Genomic DNA, 23,040 nt, shown 5'->3' on the forward strand with positions numbered 1-23,040 from the left:
GTATTTCGTGACTTTTGTGGCTAGGTAGAGTTTGGCCAGAAAGATGACTGGAAAGCCCAACATGAAGAAGAGCTCGTCTTTCCCGTTTCGCTTCAGAAAACAGACGCCGTCGGCGGCTGGGCAGGTCGCCTTATCCGTGATCAACTTTCCAGAGCTCGCCCACATTCGGAACACAAACTGATTCTCAAGGGTCGTTCTGCAGTTCGTAGATCTTCACAATCGCATCGCCTGCTCCGATCGCTTTGTCCATGTCTGGAATAAGTCATTAATTGGGGAATGTTAATACAATGCAACAAGTGAGTTCAACAAATCCTGGGGTATAGCGCTGTGAAAGTTTGTCTTTTAATCACAGCAAGTAAATGTGCACGTGACACACACCCAGCTATGTTTCAACAGAGTTTTTTTCATCTTAAAGGTGAAGAAAACATAAAAATGACAAAGTTGAGATGAAAGAGTGCGAAAAGTTTTTTCTAAATGTGGTCTTCAATATTTTTTCCGATTTTTCCTTAAGGAGAAAAAGTCACTTGAAAATAATTTTTGTATGGTGGGTGTTGGGACCACCTTTTGGTATTTATAGTTTTTGTTTAATAATGTCGTAAATGAGGATGTAACACAGGTTTAATAATTATTTTTGCACTAGAATTTGTTCTTTTCAGCTAACAAATGTATTAAACCTAGAATTTGGGTCACATTTATATTTTTGAAATTGTTCATAGATGTTATCACAGTTTAGGTTAAATGCATATGTTTCGATATAAAGAACAAATTTACATTCAAATAAATTTATTAGACAAGCATCACATCCTTATTTAGAACATTATTATGCAACAACGATAAATACTAAAAGTTGGTCTCAAATACCCACCATACAAACCTATTTTCAAATACCTCTTTCTTTTGAAAAAAAAAATTCAAAATAGTATTAAAGATCATATTTGCAAAAAAGTTTTGACTCTCTTTCATCTGATTTTGGCATAATTTTTATGTTTTCTTCTCCTTTAAGATAGGATCGGCCCTTCTGCCTTCGTTGATACGGCGACCTTATCATATTACATAAGCGGTCATCCTGTTTACGCTCGTAAGGAGTTCCAGTGAAGAGTCAGCAATTTCAAATTTGAATTGGAAGATCATGTATTGGATTGGTTAATTCTGGACGCAAAGTCAGCTTATCCAATGAAATGGAAGCTTTACTTTTTTTATCATCCTGGATTTCCAATTGTATGTATTTTTTGTTAATGAAGCTGTCATTATTTACGCTGGTGTTTTTTGACGTCATCCATCTACAGGAATTCAGCCAATCTACAAGGGAGATAATAACAATTCATGAACAATACAAAAAGTTAGAACTTTACTTATTTATTTATTTTGATTGTTGTTTTACGACGTGCTCAAGAATATTTCACTTATACGACGGCGGCCAGCATTAAAGTAGGAGGAAAACGGGCAGAGCAAGTGGGAAACAAGTTATAAGTGGGTTGCTGGCAGATCAAAATTATAACTGACTGACCACCTAATCACTTACCTTTGAAGAACAAGGCCAATAAGCCGAGATGAGAGGAAATGAGCGTGTCCACAATTTGCTCCTGGGACGACTCGTTGTATGGCTCGTTCACAATGAACGTTTTCACTTTAGGGCTCCAGAACGTTTGCAGGAAGTCATAACTTGGTATGGAGATGTCAAACCTGCCGATTCGATGAGCAGCAGCGGTGATCCTGCCGCCCATGTAAGCCTTCGAGAAAAGAAATAGTTCCCAGATGAAATGCTATTTAGCCTGCTTGACTGAATAATGCATTAAATATCGGTAGGAATCTTAATTCACTGGTCGACCGTTTTCATTCTGCAAACGTTTTGTATGACTGACTGGTCAATTGATAGGCTTCAGCTTGGACAGAACGGTTGAAGATACCTAAATATTTATTTATTTATTTATTTATTTACTTGCTTGGTGTTACGCCAATCTGCAAGGGAGATAACAACAATTCATGAACAATACAAAAAAAAAATCATAACTTTATTTATTTATATTGATTGGTGTTTTACGTCGTACTAGAGAATATTTCACTTATACGACGGCGGCCAGCATTATGGGGGAGGAAACCGTGCAGAGCCCGGAGGAAACCCACGACCATCCGCAGGTTGCTGGAAGGCCTTCCCACGTACGGTACCTAAATATGGTATGACCGACGACCATTCGCGTGGTTAACTTGAAATGGACATTTCACCAGTGAAGCACGGGATGATTTGCAATCCTACTCCCAGGAATATGATTACAGGAGAAGTCAGCTTCTCATGGGAGAGATCCAAAGTTCAAATCTGAACCGTGTAAGTACTGCACCCACTATCACTTCATCTGGCTGCTGTTTAGCGCCATACCAAGTAATGTTTCACTGACAACGGCGACCTGGAGTGGAGGAAACCGGAATGCCCGCGTCCTTTACGAGGTGCCTGAACTACCCGGAGCAGGATTGTCAGGAGCCGATCGGAATCGGAGATATATACTGCAGTCTGTTGTATTATATATGTGTGTATAATATTTGTATGCTTGAGGTTTAATGTCGTACTTAACAATTTCTCAGTCATGTGACAACGAGGATTCATTAGGTGTATATAAACTAGTATATACTGGCTTCTTTTGGCAGGGCTAGTCCATGCCGCCAAAGTACTGCCGTCACTGAAGTATCATGCCGAAGGCACCAGATATGACACCCCATACCAACCAGTCCTGTTTCCTTGCTCTAACCTCTCCGTGCTGGGCGTCAAGTTAAACAAGTACCATTTCAAGTCTTTGGTATGACCCAACCGCGGTTTGATCCCGGGTCTGCCGACTTCGAGGCGGTCGCTCAAAGCATTAGGCCACCAAAAGGTCTTCTATTATATAGATCAATGTTTTAATCAAATTACTCAAGGCCGGTAATTGATGACGTAAGACTTACTACGTAAGACTTGCCACTTGTTAATTAAATGATGTTCGGCTTGGTTGCTCGAAAACTTTTCTTGCTTAAGCAGAAGTTATTTGCTTAGGTGAGCAATTAAACTTGTGTGCAATGTTTGACTGGAGTGTTTTCAAGAGACACTTCATAGCCAAAAAAAGAAAAAAAAAATACCGACTTCAACAAGTGAACTAATGAAGCTTTGAAAACCTGCCTGAAACTCTTTCAGTAGTCCGTTCTCCGTCCTCTTCTCCCGCCCTGTCTTGTCAGGGTAGCTGAGGAAGTCGCCGTTGTTCTGACCGAAACGCCGTTGTATGTACTCGAGCAGCCTCGTTGCAACGTCTACCCGACCTGCCAGAAGCAGTAGTGTCGGGGCTTTGTAAATGGCTCCCAAATCGCCCACAGTCCCCTTGCCTTTGAACTCTCCGTCCTCCGCGATGTTACGTACAAAGAAGTCCATCGCCCTGTTGCTGGCATCCATGTATCGTTGGTACTTCGCCATAATGACAATTGAGTTTCTGGATGACGTTGATTCTTGTTGTTGTTGTTGTTGTTGTTATATAGGCCTACAGATTCGCGGCAAGGCGTCAGCACACAGGTGGTATACCTTCTGCGTTCAGCTATATCAAAAGAAAAGGGTGACACAACTGGATAACAAGAGTTATATTAGTATTCATTTATCTTGTGTTTTAAACTTTGATACGAATTCAGCGCGATAAAAGCTGATAGTGGGATTACACGTATGTCTGGAGATACTGGCGGAGTGTCTATGGAAGGCCGATAGGGTCATCATCGCAGACGGATATAGCCTACGGTCATCATCGCAGACGGATATACGGATATACGGTCATCATCGCAGACGGATATACGGTCAATCTTCGCAGACGGATAGAGCGATCATCGCAGACGGATAGAGTGATCACTACACAAAATCGTCTGGCTTTGGTGCAAAGCGATGCAATGCCAGGAGGGATCATGACATTGTCGTTTTGTCAAAAGATCAAGCCAATTTACCGAAACGGAATATAATTCCATTCAATAAAAGCAGACTACTCAATATTTGCAACTGCATTGTTAAATAATTTACTTATTAATTATATTGGTGTTTTACTTATATTATTTCACGTATATATATACACCACCGACCAGCTGGCGACCATTAATGTGGGTGGAAACCAGATAGAGACCAGGACCAGGGGAAACAAACAATCATCCGCAAGTTGTCGACGTACGACCCGGAGAAGAACTGAGTATGAACTCACAAAGCCCCTATTGGTGGTAATATTATATTATTTTGCTGCGCTAGCAACCTAACCACTGAAAGATGAAATAAACCTGGCTGAAGTATCATACATCGCATGCACCATATCCACTCAGATGAGTCGAGAACTTCTGGAGAAAAGAGAAAAAATTAACATCTTTACAGGCAAACCATTTAAACGTTCATTGACAAGATATATATATATATATATATATATATATATATATATATATATATATATATATATATATATATATATCTTGTCAATGAATATATATATATCAATGAACGAAAAGCATGCAGCCGTTTCACAAACAAGCTTCAAAAGGGTAAATCGTGAAGTTAGAAAGCGATACTTTCAAGCCACGCTAGATACGAAGTCACGGTGTATCATTATACGCACCATAATATTTCTTTCCATCATCGTACTACGATCACGCGATACTTCGATGGTGGCGTTTGCCGGCCTCTGTACCTGTCCAATGATCCAGAGCAGGACAACACACGATTCATATCGTTACCGGTATTAGGTCAGGCTAACCTTGATGAGCAAGATCACATAATGTGTCAAGGATAACCAGTCCAAACCTTCAAAGCTTTGGAATCTTAAATTTAGTAACTGTTTAACACTCTCCTTTTGGGAACAACTGCTCTGGAGTTCCAGCGTTCAGTTGGTTCTTGGATATCTCCGATTCTGTAAATCATCGGTCAGTGCTTGAGGCTTTGCGATACTTTCAATATTGTCTACTTTCAGACATTCACAAGGAAATCCGCCTGCATGATCTTTACAGGGAGTACTATTCTTTTGTGAAGAGTTCAAATGCAAACTTCAAATTTCAAATGCATCCCATATATAATAACCATAACGGGGACACGATGACTGGTTTTATTTGACTTTTAGACTGTACGTGATGAAAGACGCAAAACGTTTCAAAGTTTCAAAACAAAACACAAACAACGTAGTTATCAGTGTAACTTGAAAGGCCTGAAGGGTTGTGTCCATAAATAATATTACATTGCAGTAACAAAATCTGCTCCAGCAGCAATGATCAATACCCTGTTAAATTAACAAATAGGTTTTTAGGGTTTTCTTAAGTTATAACGTATCATCTACTGACTTCCACACTCATGATATCAGTGGCCTATCTCGTCATTCTTTACTCGATCAGCCACTGATAAATATAGCACGACTCTCGCTTAACAAAGCTTCGTGACCCAGCTATCAGAGAGCACAAAGCTTAGTGACCCAGTTATCAGAGAGCACAAAGCTTCGTGACCTAGTTATCAGAGAGCCAGTCAAATGGCTGAATGCCTGGGATACATTCATTTATATAATTTAACAGCTGACATGTACATGGCTTCAAAGTATAAAACAATTCTTATCAATCATAAAATTTAAGTATCGTGCAGCATGGCAGTATAATACAACTGTAATGGAATACACGTTGATGTATATACCACTGAGATATATGGTCTACCCGCTATCTTGCATGGAGGTGTACATATATGGACGGACTTTCGTATAACCAACAGTCATCCAAAATGGACGTTCCGAGTCAATAATTGTAATGCCAACTTCCAAATCGACGTTTAACACAAACCACCAAAAAACTAACAAAGCATATAAACGGTTTTCATTGGTGTTGGAAAAGTGAAAAGAAAGAAGAGTAAAAGATTTCTCTATCATCATCTTGGGACATTGTAGCGAACAATCCAAACCTGATTCTATCTTCCAAAACTTTCTACTTGATAAACAAGGTTCTTATTAGACTACACAAAGTGTGAAATTATTCTTTCTGTCCAATTTATGTTAACAAGTGCATCAAGTGCTGTTGTGACAGTATAACGCTAATGTAAGCTTCCTCCCCGCATCGGTATACGTGATTATTCAACTTGGATCGTTCATCTATTGTAAGAATCAACCGAATTTCATCTAGTTTGGGAAATTTGAGACCTGCGAGATGTGGTCGATTTATGCAGATCTCCTGTTGCCTTCAAGGTATATGATTCGAAACTGAAAGTATAACCCGATGGTAGCCCGACAGTATAACCCGACAGCTACTTCTTTCAATAGTTATTACCGTAAAAGCCAGGGAAAACATATATTCAAGAGTTGTCAGCGACACTGTTCTCTCTGGGCCTTTTATCTCAAGCTCATCAAGGAGTTCTTGTGAACTAAAGGAATTTGTGCCCCCTGCATCAAGCAAGACGTGTGTCTTGGTCTCTGCCTCGCCATATTTAGAGCTAACATATATTTATACAATTGACAACGCAACTCTTGGACGTTTGCTACATGCAGTGCGGACATCTGAAGCTTTGAGTTTTCATTGATTTGTATTTCCTGTTTCGGGTACGAGTACATGTTCTTACTTCTTTGACGGAAATTTGTACACTCTTGCTGGAAAGTGAAGACGTGTGAAATGATTTCGTGTGAGACCTTAGATGTTGCACATACTTTTCTCCTTGCACTGCTGAGATATAAGGTTACTCTTAACATAGTCATTTGCCCCTGAAAAATTCAAATCTTTATGCAGGCTTCATTTCTTCGAAGCCGTGGCAAAAAAGGTGCATGTTCACTTGTACATGACTTGAAAGCATTATCTGTAGTGTCCTGATTAGGTACAACTGCAGTCATGGTGTCCTTGTCAGAAGTATAGGTTTGGCCATTATAACTGGTTTCACATCTCGTGCAGTTATAGATTTGACATTAAGCACCTTGTTAGGCCTATCTCTGGTGCTGTTTACATCAACCACTGGGTCACTAACTTCTTCGGCACATCTCTACATATATACAGAGGGTCGTACAGAGAAAAATGTATGAAATTGCAGGAGCTTTCCAGGAACAAAACTGCCATTTTCAAGCGAAGAAATCATGCAGTTTTTGAATAGAGGCTTAAATACTGTTTATTCAATACTGCAGTTTTCTTTGAAATATAAATTTTCTGCTTTTTGTTTCTGTATAGACTTCTTGCCCAATTTGACAGGCAGTCACATTACATTCGGTTACCGGTTTCTTCAAAGTGGTTCTCTTATAGTAGACAGTATAGTAGACCTGTATAAGATCTTTTCTCTAAAAATTCGTCGCCACATGACTGAAAAATTGTTAATTACGACGTTAAACCCCAAGCACTCACTCACTCTTTACTCTAACGGATCACCCCCCCCCCCCCCCCCGAAACACACACACACCATCAGCAAACTTCTTAATTCTGTTCTTTATGGAATTTGTTGTATTTCTGCAGATTTGACACCTATTAGGCTTTAAACCTTCGTGATACGACTCGATTTTATCACTGACTAGCCAAGCATGTATAATATACGGGACAACCACACACAGCGCACTCGATGATGCCCCTTTCACATGGATTAACTATGCTGTAACCCCGTTTTGATTAAACTGAGTATGTAAAATTGCATGCTACGAGGGTAATGAATGGATGGCAAGACACCGTCTTTGTCCGATACATAGTGACCTAGTTTATCGTTAAGAGCCAAAGTAACATGGGTGGGTATTGACCGATTAGGTAACGGAAATTGAGCTATGAATAATGGTGTGACGACCAATCTTCTGAGTTTTGAATGCTATCTTTGGGATATTCTATGGTAATGGCATGTTTTGGTGTAGCCGACTTAACTCGCAGGAAATTGCTATACATTTGTGATATTTGTGTATTATTTGGGGGGAGGGATCCTACACTTCACCTTTAGAATAAAATATAATGCACCCCCACAATCTTTATTTTCCATTTTTTCTGAATATTTTATGCAGGTGTGTTAGTCCAAACTGCATGTCCCTCATAACCTGTGCCCGGTTGTGGTACAAGTATAACACTGGTAATTTTATTTTTTGCGTTGCGTTTTATATTTCTTTTTTAAAATAATGTTATGGAAACCGGTATGTGTTGCTTGTAAAAAGATAATAATGCATATTCGTTTTAATACATTGATTAAATTTAAACGTTTGAACCAACAATATGTTGTCTCCATATTTCGGTCATCTACGTCATGACAGAACCCCCCTGGTGGGAGGACAGTGTGACCAAGTGATTGGAAAAGCCCGTAGAAATTCCAATTTTTAACTTCAAAGAAGACGGTGTAATTTACAATCTTAATTTGTCACGATTTTCCCAGGTTTAAGTGGAGATGCAGGTTAATACAGTTATTTTCGTCATCTACGAACGTCTCCGCTACCACACAAAATAAGTCTTTTGGAATTTTACCTTATGGAATCCATAGTATTTGAAGGTTATACAGCCAGTGATCTAACAAGGCAGATATTATGTGCTTTAGATTTAGCAACATGAGCTGATATTATTGCCATCTACGTCACGGTCATCTACGTTTCGATTTTATGTGATGTAGATGACATTTAGCGTGACGCAGATGACATATCGTTACGTAGATGACACATGAACAGATTCGCATAGTATTTACGCTTTATGTATCGTACTGTATGAATGCAATATACTTTAATGTAATATGAAAACATCATCACTGTCTTACATTGAACTCATTACCCCATCACGTGTTCCAGGAATGACTTTATCAGCTGCAGAAGGAGCCAGACGATACAGGGAAAAGAAGAAGCTTACCCAACAGTCAAGGAAGGAGTTTTTAAGAAAGGAGAGGGAAAAGCAAAAATCCCGTTATGTGACAATCCATGATACACCCGTGAGAGAACAAAGGAAAATAAAGAGGCAATGGAAAAAAGAATCAGAAGGCCTGCAGATCTTCAAGAAAAGTCGAAGTGGACTTCTAGGAAGGTCTACACTCGATAGGATAAAATGGAGCCATGGCCATCCCTCTACCACAGCCGTGCTGAAATAGGCCTACTACATGGAGACGTCGAAAAACAAGTGGAGCAAACCGAAAGATCCGTTGTTTGGTAGAAAAATTGGAAAGAGAAAACCCAAAAATCCCCGTGTTACAAGACGAACCTTTAAAGAGAAAAGATTAAAAATCAGACAGAAAGAGACTCACCAAAAAGCAAGGCAGAAATAATGCTCAGAAATCCAGGTAAATCGAATGTCTGGGGAACTTCGAAGGGCACTGATATTCCATAACGCATTGATAGCCCAACTAAAACAGAAATACGTATCAAGTAATCAGAAACGAGAACATTCTTAAGAAATATAGCGTGTTGGAATGTGCCCGTCGAGTTTTGTCCTGTACCACGAAGAACAGAAACCTCGGCGAAACCCTATAAACTATACCATCGAAATGCAAGAAGTGATACACTTGTATGAAAGAGATGACAACAATTGCATAATGCCTGGAAAGAAAGATACCAGAATACAAGAATAACAACCAAGAGTAACAAAGAATACTATCTGATTTCATGAAGGTATTGCATGCAAAATGTTGTTACTAGAATCCACTAATAAGGATCAGCTACGCTCTGTTCTGCTCCCTCCGTCCGTTCTGGGTGACTTCTAAAATAACTGACCGCAATACCTGCTTATGTAAGAGACATGTTAATAGCAAACAAGCTGCAATCGGAAGGCATTTTGGACACAAACATTCTGACTGATAAATATCGACAACTTATTTTGTGATGAAACCCGCCAGGATTGCATTTATGGAACTAGCAACTTATGTTCCGATAAACCACTTCCTCGATTGGATGCTAAAATAGTGAACAAGGAGGTTACATTTAACCAATGGGTTAAAAAGCAAGAAGACGGTAACAAATTTACTTGCACATATCAACAAAACTTGCATTAAATATTTTAAAAAATAATAATAATAAAAAAAAACATTGTTAATTTTACATGTTTTATCAAGAAAGGTATTTATTTTAAAATACCACTGCAATGAACTTGCCACAAATCATAGTTTATATACGTCCTGCACTGCAACCGAAAACTTGCCCATGCCGTAGAACCACCCCTCCCCATTTTAGTTTTCTCGCGGTTTAATAATAATAATCATAATAATAAAAACAGACAGACGTTTCATTTCACCCAAAACCTGAAGTTTCCGGGAGTTTTTATTTTTCTCCGGGACTTTCAAGTACCGGCCGGTACCGGTACGTAAACAAGGAATTTTGTTTTTCTATGAAATTCAAGAAGATTCAAGGGCTGTGCAAACCCTGAATCCTGATGGTTCGGTCGTGGGTTACCAGGTAAAGTGGGCCGACAAGGTGCATGTGTTGCAGATATTAAATCTTTAGCTCCATACACACTAGAAATAAGTGTTTCGTTTTTTAACACATTTCTACTACAGTTTGGTAACGCGTTGTAGTGTTTAGTCATAACTAAGTGTTTAGTAACTAAGGAAATGTGTTTACTATAGTCAAGTCGTCAGATGTTTACATAGTTTTGAGGATGATTTTCAGTAAACACAAATACACGTAGTCCATTAAGCATATGTGTGTTTAGATTAAGCATAAAAAACATGACACGTTTACATGACTTTTTATTTCCAATTATTACACTGGTGTAACCGTTCTGGATTTATCCTCTACAAGCTGTAAGTCTACCCCTGAGGTAAATTGATACGAGGTTGTATTTCACTGATTACTACCTCACTTCAAAAGCAATTACCTAAATGCAATCCATGTAAAATGAAATCCATGTCGGACTAAACATGTGCAGAGTACAAAGTAATATTTACTCGGGTAGACTCGCATGTCCAACAAGGAGGGCGGTCGGACAGAAGGTATTTTTTTTCACGTTCAGGCGTTCCAAACATTTTTTCGTTTGACTTTTTGTACAGAACCGCATTTGTTAAAACTGTAATCGAGAGTTCATAGGATAGGCTAAATTTCCAATAACAATGAAATAAAATAATATTTACTAACAATTTTAACAAAATTACATAATTTATTAATTATGTATCTCTTGCGTCAAAACATCTGGGCTGTAGGGCGTACTTCACGTCATACCGTACTATATGTATAGACCCAGTGTGTATGTATATAAGCCACTAGGCCTTTATATATATATATATATATATATATATATATATATATATATATATATATATATATATATATATCTGTTTTTCAATGCGACAATATTTTTATTATAAAGAATAGATTTTCGCGCTTCTTTCTTTTGTTTTTATTGATTTTACTCTGATGATAATTTCAATTTGCACCGGTTGTCCCCACTTACATTTAAAAGTTGCTCAATACTAGCGATCTTGTCACTACACATGATATATGTAGGCACTGAACATTTCGCTGAGTTTTCGCCGTCAGAAATACTCAAAGTTTAATTATACAGCCTAGTCCTGAAAAAAAGATGTATACATAAGTTCAAATCAAGTAGTACCATTCATGCCATTTTTTTTTTGTTGCATTATTCCTTCGTTTCGTTTAGCAAAACTTCATACGTTTGAAATTGACTCCAGCCACTCACTACAAACTCCACCCGCAAATGATGATCACGGCACGTACACTGACCAAGGAATAACCCGCCAATTTTCCACAATCGTCTGCACGTCTTGAGGTTATGGAAGATACCCAAGAGAGAAAATTTGCATAGGTGGGTAAAGCCGAAATAAATAAGCTGTATGTTACTCTTTAAGTACAGTAAGCTAAAAAAAAAGCCATGATATACCACCGAGTAACAATTATGCAGAGAATAGTGGAACTCCAGATCAGTTTCAACCGTGTGTTTGTTTATCTTTTACTCATATGTTGGCGTTCTGAGCTGACTATTATCCACCTGTGAGGAATGGACTCACCCACGAAGATGCCATTTGGACTGACTTTCGTCTTCAGCTTTGCAGATTAGCCGTGTTGAGTTCTATTGGTTTGTTGTTTGTTGTGAGTAGTTTTCTGAAGTTTTGCTGTACAGAATCATGGTAAGTACCTTCGAACATTTGAGGCACTCACTCGATTCACCAACTTCAGTGAAGTTATATGCGAAAAAGTTTCGCAGTTTCCACTTGTTGAGAGTTTTGCGTCGTGTTTTGTATGACGAACGCCACTGCTATTCGCCGTAGATTATCTTCCTGATGCACGCCGTCTGCTGAAGTCAGCTATCTCCTTAGCTTCCGTACTCGGCTTCTTCACGGCAGCCTGTGCTGTCGGTAATATCACATTTCACTGCTTGGTTACTAAGTTTAGTTCAAGATGCCTATCCTTTCAGTATTGCTCTCCTGTTTTTCAAAGACTTAACTGAAAAGCCCGGTGCATTTCCCACTCGAAGTGAAGCCATTCTCCAGATTGCTGGCAGCCACTTGTTAAAATTGTGCATTCATATTACTCAGCCAAAATATCAGGCATAACAATACGAATGATACTTACGGTTGCACGGCGTAAATTACAAACTCTTATTGTGCAGTATAACTTTCGTAGATCAAGTAGAAAATACACCCATTTTCATTTTGGCCAACTTTACAAAGTCTTGGAGTGGTCAACGTCTGCCAGACTTAAACTTCGACTTTCAGAGAGTCAACACTTCGAAGTCTTGGAGTACTATTTAGCCTATTTGTAAACACTAAATGTGAAGTACATGGTAGCACAGTTCCGTTCAAAATGAAACCAACACCACAGCATACGGCCAAACTGGGGCAACAACTCCACCTGTGAACACCATACATGTATATGCCGAGAAATGCACAGTAAGGTTGCGACCTGTATGTTAAGATAATCAAATTCTAAAGTTTACTATGCTTTCATTGGTGTGTTGGTGATCTACTTGGAAAACCCAGCCACCCATAGCGTTAACATTTCCTTTGTGTAAACAAGGCAATAATATTAAAATCCATATTGGCAGCTATTTCTTCCTGCTCTTCTGGTATCCTACAACTGTGATGGACTGCTCTGTTTTGTGATGTAATTTAAGCACTTGGAATCATTTATTGTTTGTTTGTATGCCTGTATTCCCTTGTTCGAGGCAGAGAAAGGTTAAGATTGCTTTTCAGATAGTCCTGTTCACCAGTTCCAGATTAAACTATTGAAGAAACTTCGCTTTTGAATTTCTGTTGTACTGTGTTTCATTGAAGTTGCTTAATTATTAAGATGTACGAGCACCTTTTTCATTTTCAAGTTTTTCTGCTGTACTCACCTTCAGTGCTTACATGTTATCTGTTCCTTCCATGCCCCAACTTGTAACAAATTCACAAAAACTGCAAGCGTAATATACAATTTAGGACACGTGTAAGGTCAGATGATATATCAAACATTTACTATGTCATCCAGATCTGTCATCTTTCCATATACTCATAGCTGATGTGGAGTCCAACAAAGTCTAAAATCCAGTCTTTATTTTTCTTTAGATGAGCAAACGAAAATGGACTGAAATGAACAATGAAGATATCAAAGTAAGACACATTCTGTAAGACTAAAGTGAAGATGTATGTGCACGCCTAGATACAGTATACCCCAAAATATAGAAATTCATAGAATAAAAGTTTCGTCCATATCGTAAAAATGTAAATGTGATCTTCATTTTCTTTATTCATATGCTACTTATTCTTCCCAGTTTTCTTCAGCATGCTTTTCTGACCTGAAAAACAGTAATGTTGAAATAGTCTGTTACTGTGGTGTTGCATGTGGGTAGCTTTTTTTATGGAAATTGCTGTAGAGTTTTATTTTTTTCATGGGAAGGGAGGGGGGGGATAGTGGGATTCATCCATGCTACATTTGTGCTAAGATTTTAGTGCAAGATAAAACTTTTCGTTTGTAACTAATTTTTCAAAAGCATGATGTTCTGTAATATTTTAATGCTCATTCTAGCTATACTTTTAATATCTTTGAGCAGTTCAGGTGCATGTCAGTTTTTTGTTTTCTTTTTAGGGAAATGTCCATTTCATAGCAAGTTTTGAAGTATTAATTTGTGGTAGTCTTACATGGGTTTTCTTATGTACCAAGTAAAAAGGTCTTATTTTTGTACTTGATATTCAAGATCTTCACTATTACCAAAGATGGGGTTACTAACAATCTAGCATGGTGATGGCAGAGTGTTCTGGACTTTCTAACATTGTTCTGTTGATAAAGTTGCCATTTCTAGTCTGTTGGTTCATTTGCACTAAGTATTGGTGTACTGGTAAGCTAGCCTTGCACTTTGTGATGAAGGCAGTAAATTCTATGAAGAATATGTCAGTGTAAATTTGACATTTTTAGTGGAGCTCAAAAGATGAAATCCTATTTAAAACTATGGAAAAGTAGGGTTTCCATAGTGTAGTGAAGACTTGTGAATGTAGTACTATAAAAGATGTACAACCTGTCAATCAGTGTTCATAGATTTTGTGAAATAAATTTTTTGTCATAAGTCTACATATAACGATACAAAATTTTAAATTTCACTTATGAAGATTAGACTGAACAACTAGCAGCCAAAAAATTTGTTTCAGAACCTTTATCCGGTGCATTTGCTTGTACACACTACAGAGTAAATCAAATCGGGTCCACCTATCAAGGTTGTTTTGTAGGATCTTAAGTGCTTCACCATGCTACCCCTTCTGTCTGAGACTCTCTCGCTCTCTCTCTCTCTCTCTCTTTTAGCACACCACATGATTGTCTTCATTCCTGGCCAGGGGTCTGCAGACATGTTGGAGTCAAGATCAAACAAAATAAAATAAAAAGTATTGTCATGTTACTATGACAGAATACAGTACTTCAGAATTTTAATTTTCTTTTTTCCAAAATTTGTCAGCGGAAAAATACATAAAAGTCAAAAATTATTAAACTGCTCTTGCATTTCAGTCCTCCTCTGGTGATGTCTCCCCTTCCCCCACACCTTCCACTACCCCTCTCAGTGGCACCCATGCACCCAAGTATGGCACAGTTGTTCCAAATCGAATATTTGTTGGTGGTATTGCGGCAAATGTAAGTACTGTATATGTACTTTGTTATATTTGCTGCCCTTTCAGAAACAAAAAAATTGCTTGTCTAAGTATTGGCTAACCCATGATTGACGAAAACACAGCATTGCATCAAGGCGAAGCCGAGCCACAATGTTGTATAGTCTGAGTGAATGATTGGCACATTTAGCACATAGCGTCTCTTTTAAGCAGTAAAGTATCAAACTCGCGAAGCCATATACAGAAAACAGAATTTTGATAGACCATGAGTAGTATGGGGAAATCCTGTTGATTGGCAGAGTGCAGCGAGAGAAAAAAAGGTATGTGATAATTTTGCAGGTTTGTCTAGTTCTTTGTGTTCACTTGTTTATTTAGGGGTAGGGAGTATTGGTGACAATGACTTAATGTGACATCGATTTAAAAAAAAAACAGAACCTTGCTGAAATTCAGTTAACAATAATTGGACTGTTATTCACAAATGATTTTTATGTTAGACATTTCGCAACATTTTCTTCATTCTTTTCTTGTTTCTACAGACCACAGAAGCAGAACTTAAAGCCTTTTTTTCCACGTATGGAGCTGTGAAAGACACGAAAATAATTGCAGACCGGGCTGGGGTGTCAAAAGGGTAGGTTGTATATTGGTAAAACTGTCTTTGTCTTCATAGATTGGTCTTAAATCTAAAGCTGAGCATATAAAGCCAGGGTATCAGAATGAGTGAGCCTCCAGCTTAAACAAGACCTCATTAATTTGCTTCGAGATTGCTCCACTTGTTAATTTAAAAAAAATTCCTTGACAAGACCTACGAAGTTTACATGTATATAGGTCATACCCTATGCCATAATTGAAGACACCCAGAACATCTTTGACCCTAAGAGCATGAACTATTGCAGTTATTATTAATAACTAATTAAAATCTTGAACCATATATATTGTGATCCAGGGTTTCCGCTAGGGGTTCGGTAAATAGACGCATTCCTCGGAAAAGCTACTGAAAATTCCCCTTCAGACATGCAAAAAAGTTGAAGAAAGGAACGTGTTTTTAGTCACCAATGGAATGTTTGAATCCTTTTACAGATATGTTGACAGTAATAAATAATTAAGCACCAAACAAACCAATCTACAAACTCTTGTATATCATCGAGTCCTTTTCCTCCATCTGGTCAGATTGTCTTTTTTAAGTATCTGTCAGAGCCCTATGCCCTAATGCAGATAGGGATAGTGCATGCAGCTCTAATGGCCCAGCATGCTCCAGCATAATAGCTAGAATGCATAGGCCTGGACTGAACTCTTCGTACGTCGACGATTGTTGGAAAATGCTTTCAAAAGTGACAAGAAATCAACATTTGATGTGCGAGATAAAGTGACCCTGACAGGTCATGCAGAAAGGCTGATCATAGATGCGCATGGGTTCACCTGACTTTTGCCTACGACGTGTAAGTTTTTGCTTGTATTTTCATTCCATTGAGGAAGTCTGATACAACTCAGGAATTTTACTACAGACATGTCGAATTACACCTCATCAGAAGACCCAAAAGTGAAGGGGGAAAACTAGCCTGAAAATCTGGTGCAAGGACAGCTTGTATTTACTGATATGCAAAGAACGCTGCCATCCTTAACAATGTTTTGAAAGCTAATTGTTGAGTGAAGTGGAAATATGAAGTGCCAAACGCTTTTAAAATGACAAGAAATTGACGCTGTGACTGCGAGGGGTGTTTTTTTTTTTTGTTCTTTTTTTCACCGCCAAAAAGTCAACCACAAGTGTGCATGCGCTGCGCACGAAAGCAATTGCTGGATAGGGTGAAATTTGTGAGTATGGCTGAGAAAGCGGGATATTGTGGAATTACAACTCTTATGCACCACCAGATGAGATAAAAATTGACCAAAAGCCGTAGGTGAATGTAATTCAGACTTTTGCCGATGACTCATAGGTGTTGTCTTGTATTTTTGTTCTGTTGAACATGATGGCAGAAGGCACTGTTCCTTACCACCAACCCTCGGCCTCAGACTCAAAATATATTTTCTGGCGGAAACCCTGTGATGTATGCTGTTAACTCTTTCGTTACCGGGAGCAGCTTAAGCGCAGCCTAGATATACCCCTTTGGTCCCCTCGAGCGGCTCAAGCCACACATTTGACGGCGCCTCATTTCCTGCATAATACACTATCTCTGACTCTTTTTTTAGGAGCTAAACCAATCAGATACTGCCTTATGGAAGCCACACGAGCAGTGTTCATACATTTTCATTGGTTGCAAGCGATAAAAGGCGTGAAAAAATTGTGGAGATGATTCGGCGACTTCCTTTGAGGCGTTTGCCAAAATAGCAGACGCGAGTACAGACGACAATTTTCAGGGCTTTACGAATAAAGACTTTTGGGAGGATTTCGATTCGGATATTTCGGTTTTAGATGTTAGACGTGATAGAAGAGTCATCCAACGAAGAGGAATTAACTTTAGGTCAACTACGCTCCAGAATTAACCAGAGAGGCGAACCTGAACAATCGGAAACTGTACAAGTAACAACAACAACGCGAACTACGGAAACGCAATTTTACTCAAATCGAGAGATACAGTTCCAATAAAATGATTAATTTTATGTTTACACCCTTCACAGAGCAAAAATACCAACTGCTACCGAAAATCTGATGGTTGAATTATCCAAAAATCGTTAAACAAAAACTTCAAATTTTTTAGTGCAAAATTGTATTTCTGCTGGGGACCAAGCGGTGAACAGGGTTGTATGATGACGTGGTAGCAAAAGAGTTAAAAGAATGTGGATTTGAATTCCGGAAATGCACATCAGTACTGCAGTAAATTTGTTCATTGAAATCTGTAAAACAAATTACCTTGTAGATACGGCTTTGTCACATTTGAAACACAGGATGATGCAGAGAAAATAATTAAGAAGGAGGTATGTATATCAATATTAATGAGTATTCATTGATGGAGTATGTACATTGGAAGGTCTGGCAACAACCTGCAGATGGTCGTGGGTTTTCCCCCTAGGCTCTGCCGGTATTTCCTCCCATTGCAAGTGAAGTTACAGCATAGAACATCAAATACAGAAATACTAGATATTAAAGCTGAGGCCTTGTCACAGGAGTTTTGGTAGCTCTGTGTTGAGAGGCTTGTCCGGTACCTGAAGAAAGTCAGTTGTTAACACTCCAGTTTCTTTACCCGCACAGTCATACAAGTCACTAACAAAATTGTGCACAAATTTGAAAAGGAAAAAAAGAAAATACAGCATCTGTTAATGTAGGTATATAGTGCAACTGTTGTACTGCCTGGTAACTAGGAAATTTTCAGCCCAGCATATTAGTCTGAGGCTGATTTTTACAACTGACTGGATTACTCTATTTATGTTGCCCTCATGATTTTCCGGCGAGTAAATTTTATATTAAAGTGATAAATATTTAATTGCCTTTTTTTTTTCTTCCCAGGCAGACAATCTTGTCTTTAAAGACAGAAAGCTAAATATTGGACCTGCTGTCAGAAAACAGGTAAAGCTACACATGTTACTGAAATAATAAAATATAAAGCAAGTAGCAATCGCCAATAAGCATTGAGCATGGAGTCACCACATCAAGGAGGATAGAAGGGAAATTACAACCGTTGAAACATGGGCAGTCATAGAAGCCTATACTGTCGGGAGTAAGAAAGTGTGGCTGAAAATTTTCTTGCTAGCACCGCGATTGTGCTAGCAACCTGCAGATGGTTGTTGATTTCTCCCATAATTGCTGGCTGCCATTGTATGAGTGCGATATTCTTGAGTACGACGTTAAACATCAATCATGTAAATAAACAAAATGATTGTGCTAAACTTTGCCATAACAAGGACAACGTTTTTCATTCTATGCTTTTTTTTTTTTTTTTGCAGGCATTCCCTCGAACCTACGGTAAGCATTATTGACTTTTTTTTTTCACTAAAGTTGTGAATTCATAAAAAGTCATAAAACTTAAACCCTTCATGAAGATGTAAATTTATCAAACATGCAGGTTTTCCTTGTTTTTGTGTTATCCATATGGTTGAATTGGGCATTTATAAAGTAATATTTTAAAGTATATAAATGTGAACATTACAGATAGAAGTAGAGCATAATATACAGTGGTTATAAACAAATGGAATGGAAGAAAATGACAGTGTTATAGTAGTGATGGAAATACCCAACTTTCGACTGAGTCATAAACCAACACTTCTGTTTTTTTTTTGTTTTTGTTTTTTTTGATTCTCTTTAAGGATTGACAGAGGAATACATGTTAGAATCGACAGCCTTCTCCAGTACGTCTGCATGAGCCTAAGAGCAGTTCATCTTCCCTAATTACACTGTAGTGCCAGTCTTTTTCGTTAACGTTGCCACTTTCGCACACCTGTGTTGCTTTGACCTACTTCATGAGCTATTGTAAATTCCAGATTTACATATTTTACAGGGCTCGAATTAAAAAATCTCCTTTGGGCCTGCAACTTTTTGGCAGTAATAAAGTTTCAGCAGGCACAATAGCAGATGGCCTGCAGTTTTAGACATGGCCTGCCAATTGAGGTGTTCAAAGGTTGAGGCCTATTTTCAACAACTTCCTCATATTTGCCTGCAGGAAAGTTTAATCATTGACTTCCAAAATCCAGTGAGTCCATAATGAGGTGGGCTTTTAAATTCACTACAAAGCAGGAGAGAATAGGACTTTTATTATCACTTTTGCGAATGTAAATCCAGTCTAGATTTGAAATGTTGTTGCGATCCACACAAACATTTCTTTCTCGCTCATCAAAATTTTTTGCTGTCCTCGCGAGTCAGATGAACTTACATTTCAGAACCGCCCGCCAAAAGACATGAAATCAGCCTAATGGGACCCCACAGCCCTAAATGACAAGTTTAGGGATGGATTCATCAGTCATCATGGATTAAAAATAAAGAACAATTTGCCCAGTCAGGCGAAGTCAACTCTAAAGTTTCAGTTGAGGCTTGCAGCTATCAGTGTTTTCTGACTGTGGCCTTAGATTCAGTCCAGGCTTTGAAGAGAGAACAGTTAACACTTCATAAGATTTTTCTGTGTATAACTACATGAAAATGGATTAAGATGTGTACTAGTTACTGAAAGGATTGTTTTATCTTCAACCCAAACAAAGAAGTCAACATTGGTTTCGCTTTTAGTTGACATGCAAACTGAAAAAAGGAGATAATTTTTTTCATAAGTAGCTTTCAGCACAGAAATAAACAGCATTTCTTGTAACATCTCTCTCTGGTTTGCAACAGTCGTGAACGGTCTTTCTTATGTTTACGGAGAATAATTTTTTTTTTTTTTTGGCAGGCCTTGGTCTTAAGTTGGCCTGCTATGGCAAATTTTCGCTCTGCTTTTCGCCATTTGCAGGCAGTTTACGGTGAATAATAAATTTGTCACATCTTTATCATGACACCACAAGTTAGAAAGCGGAACTTAGTCCTCCATACATTGACTCATTGATCTCATACTTGGCCTGCCATTTTATTTGTTGATTTTTTTTTTTTTCTTGGCGGGCCTTGGTTTTAAGTTGGCCTGCTATGGCAAATTTTTTTCACTGTTTGCAGGCCCACATTTCGAGCCCTGATTTTAAGTTTTCCACCATGGCTTTGTTGTACATTGCATCCAGTGTATACCTATAGTGTACTTAGGGAAACGTTTTTCTGTGAAACATTTTTCCAATGTGCAGAAATTTGTATAGGGACTAAATATGTAATTAAGATTTATGTATAAATCTGTACACATTTTGTTTAATCCTCTGTGTGCAGGTATCAGTTAACAAAGTTTATATATGTAGAACTATCGATTGTAAGGGCTGTACATTTGACTTCAAATTTTTTCAGACGTCCTCATCATACATGGATTTTCCAAATTTGAACCTAGAGAAATATAAGGCAGGTAGCTAAATTTCTGATGTTGGCTTGGGAGCCTTGTTTTGGCATTTATTCAACCAGTTACTGTAGCAACTTCTGTTCTGGCATGCCCTATGATGTTCTGACTGTAGTACTTCACCCCTAGGTGCCTGCCTTATTCCACTTAACTCTCTTATGTCGTTGAGTTGAAGACTAGAATTTGTTATTTTTTCTGAGCACACATTTCAAGCCCGATATGGAGACAGAAGGTTTTGCTGTTGTTGCCATAGATGTTCTCAACAGAGCATGTGGTTTTTAATCTCCTTGTTGTTTCTAACCTGCAGAGTTGTTCTTTTTATATCTCCCACCCCCTACTGTTCGGCTAAACAAGTTATATTCTTTTCTGTATTTGCCCATTTGATCTGGACCGTTCACACTAAACATTGGTTGCAGATCCTAACTTGAGTCAGGGTACTATACTGTTTACAAATGGAGTGCCGTATACATATCAGAATGGAATGGCAGTGTTTCCAGCATCTGAAGGTTCCTATCCTGTCCCTCAGCCTCAGGTAAGATTGTCTCTTGCCTCACCAGATCTAAAGCCATCTTATTGCTGTTACATCTCACCTTGAGCAGCCCTGAATTTCTCCAGAAAACCTGCAATCATCTCTCCTTATAATGCCAGGTTTGATGGTGTAGCAAGTTTGGCTGTAGGAGGGTGTCCACATAATATATTTTAAAGCAGCATATAAAGGTATGCATCCACAATGACATGAGCTTGATGGTACACATGTACAACAAAGGAGACACAAATGCACAAAGCACTACAATTTAAGCATAAATACTTGTACTAGTTAATTTCATCATGTTATTTTCATCCCTAAATGTGCAACGGGTCAACAGCAGAGATCTACGAAAGCAAGTCTGCATGAAACTTGTTAACGTAACACTTTTGTTGTGGACCTCTTTAGTCTTATTTTTGGACAATCTATACCTGGTAAAACATGTTCTCCATGGGTTACACAACAAACACCAAGATGATTGTGTTAAAGTCTATTCTTTCCCCATGAAATGAAGAAAAGGCGTCAAAAACTGCATATTTCATACTGCCATTCTGTTTTACTCTCTCCAGAGGTCATGCATTTTAAACAAATCAACGGCAAGCTTAGGCCATAGCAGTTGACCTAGATAGGTCAAAGCTGTGTACATATGACGTCATGTCTAATTCAAGGATGTGATTTTTCCAGGAATTCGCGAAATTAGCCTTGGAGACAACAACAACAAAAATCTTTTTTTTTTCCTCGTAAAGTTCGCTTCCGCGGAAAATTCTGTTTCCATCTTTTGGAGATTCACGCTTTTACATGATGCCAGTCAAGCAAAGGGCCATTGACATGATTCAACCAATCAGCATCGTTATGGGGATCTTTCGCTTTGCGGGCTATTATCCACCATGTCTATCGTCGAGCAGACAGAATCATCTCAAGTGAAAGAAATTGACAAACTGTAAACAATAAGGTCTGGTTGGGCCCCTTGACACATATACATATTTAATATGTATATTTGCTCATCGCTCGCACCTAACAGCGGGGTAGAATTAGTTTTTTAATACCCCTGAATTTGTTTGGGTGAGATATACAAATGAGAAATGTTATTGGAAGTCAAAGCATGGGTTGACTATCTTTAAATTGCTGGACTGAGTCTTCCAGTAAAAATGGACTGCTCCATTTAGCAAAGTTGAGCTTTGGCGTCACTCCTCTAATTAGTTGTACTTGGAGGATACTGTATGGTTGAGTTGCAGGTAGATTTAAATATCAGTGGTTTGGTATTTTATAATTCTGAGTTGATTTTGCATTGTGAAGAGAGAAATAGACGAACATTTTCTTTGGTCTTTGTAATTACCAAATCCATAGCAAATTGGTACACACAAGAAAATTGACTTTTCGAGTAATTCAACTTAACAACATCCTCACCTGTCAAGTTTTGTGAACAAGATTTGTTCTTAAATGAGTTGATTGTGATTTTTATTATCATTTCATGGGTTGCTATATGTTGTTCATGCTTGCAAATTTGTGTTTTAGAGCGGGTGAATTACATGTTTGTTTCACAACAGGCAGCAAGTTCCATGTGTTTTTTTTCTGTACATTTTCTTGGCTTTTGAGCAATAGCAACATGCCTGTGATTCTAGTGTGGAAATTATTGGGTATTTGTCACTGGATGCATGCCTGAAAAGTGCTTACACTGTACA

The 23,040-nt window shown here is 38.3% G+C and overlaps 2 protein-coding genes across 16 annotated transcripts in view; one reads left to right on the plus strand and one right to left on the minus strand.

The window, feature by feature from the left end:
• LOC135477994 (uncharacterized) lies at positions 1–13,413 on the minus strand. 2 transcript variants are annotated; one of them, XM_064758241.1, is made up of 4 exons: positions 12,450–13,413; positions 3,146–3,541; positions 1,523–1,730; positions 1–252 (listed from the first exon to the last, which is right to left on the minus strand). In XM_064758241.1, exons 2-4 carry the CDS (start codon positions 3,431–3,433, stop codon positions 185–187), a joined length of 564 nt encoding a protein of 187 aa, XP_064614311.1. In that variant the 5' UTR covers positions 3,434–3,541; positions 12,450–13,413; the 3' UTR covers positions 1–184. The 2 variants fall into 2 exon arrangements, with proteins under 2 accessions (XP_064614311.1, XP_064614310.1); XM_064758240.1 differs by having other exon boundaries at positions 3,146–3,551.
• The window catches only part of LOC135477992 (protein boule-like), a 21,631-nt gene continuing 10,495 nt past the window's right edge, over positions 11,905–23,040 (plus strand). For 11 of the 14 annotated variants that reach the window (XR_010445241.1, XR_010445239.1, XR_010445240.1 and 8 more), the window contains exons 1-9: positions 11,909–12,004; positions 13,424–13,468; positions 14,853–14,975; positions 15,487–15,578; positions 17,803–17,860; positions 18,390–18,449; positions 18,827–18,845; positions 19,187–19,228; positions 21,249–21,364. Coding sequence is in view for 10 of the 14 variants with exons in the window: in XM_064758229.1 (XP_064614299.1) it covers positions 12,002–12,004; positions 13,424–13,468; positions 14,853–14,975; positions 15,487–15,578; positions 17,803–17,860; positions 18,390–18,449; positions 18,827–18,845; positions 19,187–19,228; positions 21,249–21,364 (558 nt within the window). In the remaining 4 variants the exon portion in view is untranslated. Of the gene's footprint in view, positions 12,005–13,423; positions 13,469–14,852; positions 14,976–15,486; positions 15,579–17,802; positions 17,861–18,389; positions 18,450–18,826; positions 18,846–19,186; positions 19,229–21,248; positions 21,365–23,040 lie in introns of all 14 variants that reach the window. The other 3 variants (XM_064758232.1, XM_064758233.1, XM_064758235.1) reach the window with 2 other exon arrangements.

This window comes from Liolophura sinensis, chromosome 11, assembly GCF_032854445.1.
Source record: "Liolophura sinensis isolate JHLJ2023 chromosome 11, CUHK_Ljap_v2, whole genome shotgun sequence".
In the NCBI taxonomy this organism is placed as follows: domain Eukaryota; kingdom Metazoa; phylum Mollusca; class Polyplacophora; order Chitonida; family Chitonidae; genus Liolophura; species Liolophura sinensis.

What these genes read in the sequence shown, in the direction of transcription:
- LOC135477994 (XM_064758241.1), bottom strand. Translation starts at nt 3,433, where the DNA reads ATGGCGAAGTACCAACGATACATGGATGCCAGCAACAGGGCGATGGAC. An exon ending in GACTACTGAAAGAGTTTCAG is followed by an intron (nt 1,731 to 3,145) that starts GCAGGTTTTCAA and finishes CTTTTCTCGAAG; the next exon opens with GCTTACATGGGCGGCAGGAT. An exon ending in ATTGGCCTTGTTCTTCAAAG is followed by an intron (nt 253 to 1,522) that starts GTAAGTGATTAG and finishes GACTTATTCCAG; the next exon opens with ACATGGACAAAGCGATCGGA.